General features: G+C 43.8%; 1 protein-coding gene across 1 annotated transcript in view; it reads right to left on the bottom strand.

Annotated features, from left to right (window-relative positions):
* Positions 1-521: 521 nt before the first annotated feature.
* The window catches only part of LOC120065946 (dual oxidase 2-like), a 35,677-nt gene continuing 32,925 nt past the window's right edge, over positions 522-3,273 (bottom strand). Inside the window, exon 33 of the mRNA XM_039016988.1 lies at positions 522-1,033. Within this exon, the coding sequence (XP_038872916.1) occupies positions 911-1,033 (123 nt within the window). The 3' untranslated portion in view covers positions 522-910. The remainder of the gene's footprint in view (positions 1,034-3,273) is intronic.

Genomic DNA, 3,273 nt, shown 5'->3' with positions numbered 1-3,273 from the left:
AACACCTGCCAAGCCAACACCTGGCACTGCCAACACCTGGTACTGCCAACACCTGGCACTGCCAACACCTGGCACTGCCAACACCTGGCATTGGTGCCTTCACTTACCGTAGCACTTTTACTACAATGTCTAATCTGATGAAATCTCTTGTGGCAAATAGACTAGTTCTCCTTCAGCATCATGTAATGTGTATTTAAACGGTTGTCCTGACAACATTGAGTTTGTGCTGTGTAATAATCAGCTGGCTAGAACAGATAACAGACACGCTGTCTTTCTTCACACCTGTACTAGTCAGCTGACCGTCTATTCAAACCAGTTCTACAGAGTAAGTGTCGTAAGACGCAAGCAAAGCAGTGTTACATGTAAGATGCAGTCTGTGATTTAATAAACACAAGTTCATATTGATGCAGTCTTGAAAGAGAAACGTATTTAAATTTTATTAGATTGTTGAATTACAATTTCGCAGATGCTGTGCATTTTTTTTTTTTTTTTTACATAATACAGTATATACTGTCTTTTATTTTCACTTTAAATCATTTTGTAAATTATAAATCTAGTCTGAATGAATCATAAACTGTTCTTTCTAAAAAAATATTATTCCAACAGTCACTAATGTTGTGTATATATATATGTGTATATATATGTGTATATATATGTGTATAGCATTCTCCATCTCTGCTTGAGGGACAGAAATCCCGAGCAGTGCTGTTTTGTTGTACAGTCGTGTAGCAAGAGAAGACTTTACATTTAGAAGTAATAGAATATATACATCCGGCATCAAAATAATGCCAAGAAAGACAGAGATACCCACAGTAATTCTTATTTTCCCATAGTAACATGTGTTGTGTGTATTGTAATGCCTAGTAAGTCCCTAGTAAAGGGCAGAAATCCCTAGTAGTGCTGTACACGTTTAGAAGTTTTCATAGTGATGTATGAAATGTGTTTGGTCTCTCTTGTTCATCTGTTGGCAGCCCTTCTCTACGTTCTTAGTCAGACCAGGAGGACCACAGCTGAACACACCGATCTTACCCACCTGGAGAGAGGAGAGAGAGGGGTAGAGAGAGGAGAGAGGGGTAGAGAGAGGAGAGAGAGGGGTAGAGAGAGAGAGGGGTAGAGAGAGGAGAGAGAGGGGTAGAGAGAGAGCGAGAGGGGTAGAGAGAGGAGAGAGAGGGGTAGAGAGAGGGGTAGAGAGAGGAGAGAGAGGGGTAGAGAGAGAGAGAGAGGGGTAGAGAGAGGAGAGAGAGGGGTAGAGAGAGAGAGAGTAGAGAGAGAGAGAGTAGAGAGAGGGGTAGAGAGAGAGAGAGAGAGAGAGGGGTAGAGAGAGAGAGAGAGACAGAGAGAGGGGTAGAGAGAGAGAAAGAGGGGTAGAGAGAGAGAGAGAGAGGGGTAGAGAGAGAGAGAGGGGTAGAGAGAGAGAGAGAGAGGGGTAGAGAGAGAGAGAGAGAGAGAGAGAGAGAGGGGTAGAGAGAGAGAGGGGTAGAGAGAGAGAGAGAGAGGGGTAGAGAGGAGAGATAGGGGTAGAGAGAGAGAGGAGAGATAGGGGTAGAGAGAGAGGAGAGAGAGAGGAGAGAGAGAGGGGGAGAGAGAGGAGAGATAGGGGTAGAGAGAGAGAGAGGGGTAGAGAGAGAGAGAGGGGTAGAGAGAGAGAGAGAGGGGTAGAGAGAGAGAGAGGGGTAGAGAGAGAGAGAGAGGGGTAGAGAGAGAGAGAGGGGTAGAGAGAGAGAGAGGGGTAGAGAGAGAGAGGGGTAGAGAGGAGAGAGAGGGGTAGAGAGAGGAGAGAGAGGGTAGAGAGAGGAGAGAGAGGAGAGAGAGGGGTAGAGAGAGGAGAGAGAGGAGGAGAGAGAGGAGTAGAGAGAGGGGTATAGGGGCAAGAGAGAGAAAGAGATTGTGTGAGATACATCGTCAGTGTATGAGTATCTGTTATTAAAAAAAATAGTTGATGTTAGCATAATGACATTTTTATTGATAATTTGATTTACACAACATGCCTACCACTTTATTTTTTTCAAAGTCAATACTTTGTAGAGCCACTTTTTGCAGCAATTATAGCTGCAAGTCTCTTGAGGTATGTCTCTATAAGCTTGGCACATCTAGCCACTGGGATTTTTGCCCATTCTTCAAGGCAAAACTGCTCCAGCTCCTTCAAGTTGGATGGGTTCTGCTGGTGTACAGCAATCTTTAAGTCATACCACAGATTCTCAATTGGCTTGAGGTCTGGGCTTTGACTAGGCCATTGCAAGACATTTAAATGTTTCCCCTTAAACCACTCAAGTGTTGCTTTAGCAGTATGCTTAGGGTCATTGTCCTGCTGGAAGGTGAACCTCCGTCCCAGTCTCAAATCTCTGGAAGACTGAAACAGGTTTACCTCAAGAATGTCCTTGTATTTAGCCCCATCCATCAGTCCTTCAATTCTGACCAGTTTCCCAGTCCCTGCCGATGAAAAACATCCCACAGCTTGATGCTGTCACCAGCATGCTTCACTGTGGGGATAGTGCTCTCGGGGTGATGAGAGGTGTTGGGTTTGCGCCAGACATAGTGTTTTCCTTGATAGCCAAAAAAGCAACATTTTAGAGTACCTTCTTCCATATGTTTGGGGAGTCTCCCACATTCCTTTTGGCGAACACCAAACATGTTTGCTTATTTTTTTCTTTAAGCAATGTTTTTTTTCTGGCCACTCTTCCGTAAAGCCCAGCTCTGTGGAGTGTACAGCTTAAAGTGGTCGTATGGACAGATATTCCAATCTCTGCTGTGGAGCTTTGCAGTTCCTTTTTGGCAGGTTTGTTGTGGTGCCATATTCTTTCCATTTTTTAATAATTGATTTAATGGTGGTCCGTGGGATGTTCAAAGTTTCGGATATTTTTTTATAACCCAACCCTGATCTGTACTTCTCCACAACTTTTGTCACTGACCTGTTTGGAGAGCTCCTTGGTCTTCATGGTGCCTCTTGCTTGGTGGTGCACCTTGCTTTCAGAACAGGTGTATATATACCGAGATCATGTGACAGATCATGTGACACTTAGATTGCACACAGGTGGACTTTATTTATGGACAAACGTACGAGTTGTACCGGATACTGTGGAATGGATCAGAACAACAGTCTGTTCCCAGAGATCTTTGTGCTGTACAGCCAAGTCCAATGGATTGATCATGACGATCGTAGGATAACAGATTAGCACAATAACAGTCATAGTAGTTGGCTATATACGGAATATATATACGGAATATATATACGGAATATATATACGGAATAACAGTCAGACAACAACTACAGCA

Source organism: Salvelinus namaycush, chromosome 21 (assembly GCF_016432855.1).
Source record: "Salvelinus namaycush isolate Seneca chromosome 21, SaNama_1.0, whole genome shotgun sequence".
Lineage (NCBI taxonomy): Eukaryota > Metazoa > Chordata > Actinopteri > Salmoniformes > Salmonidae > Salvelinus > Salvelinus namaycush.
This window is presented reverse-complemented; position numbering and strand designations above follow the sequence as displayed.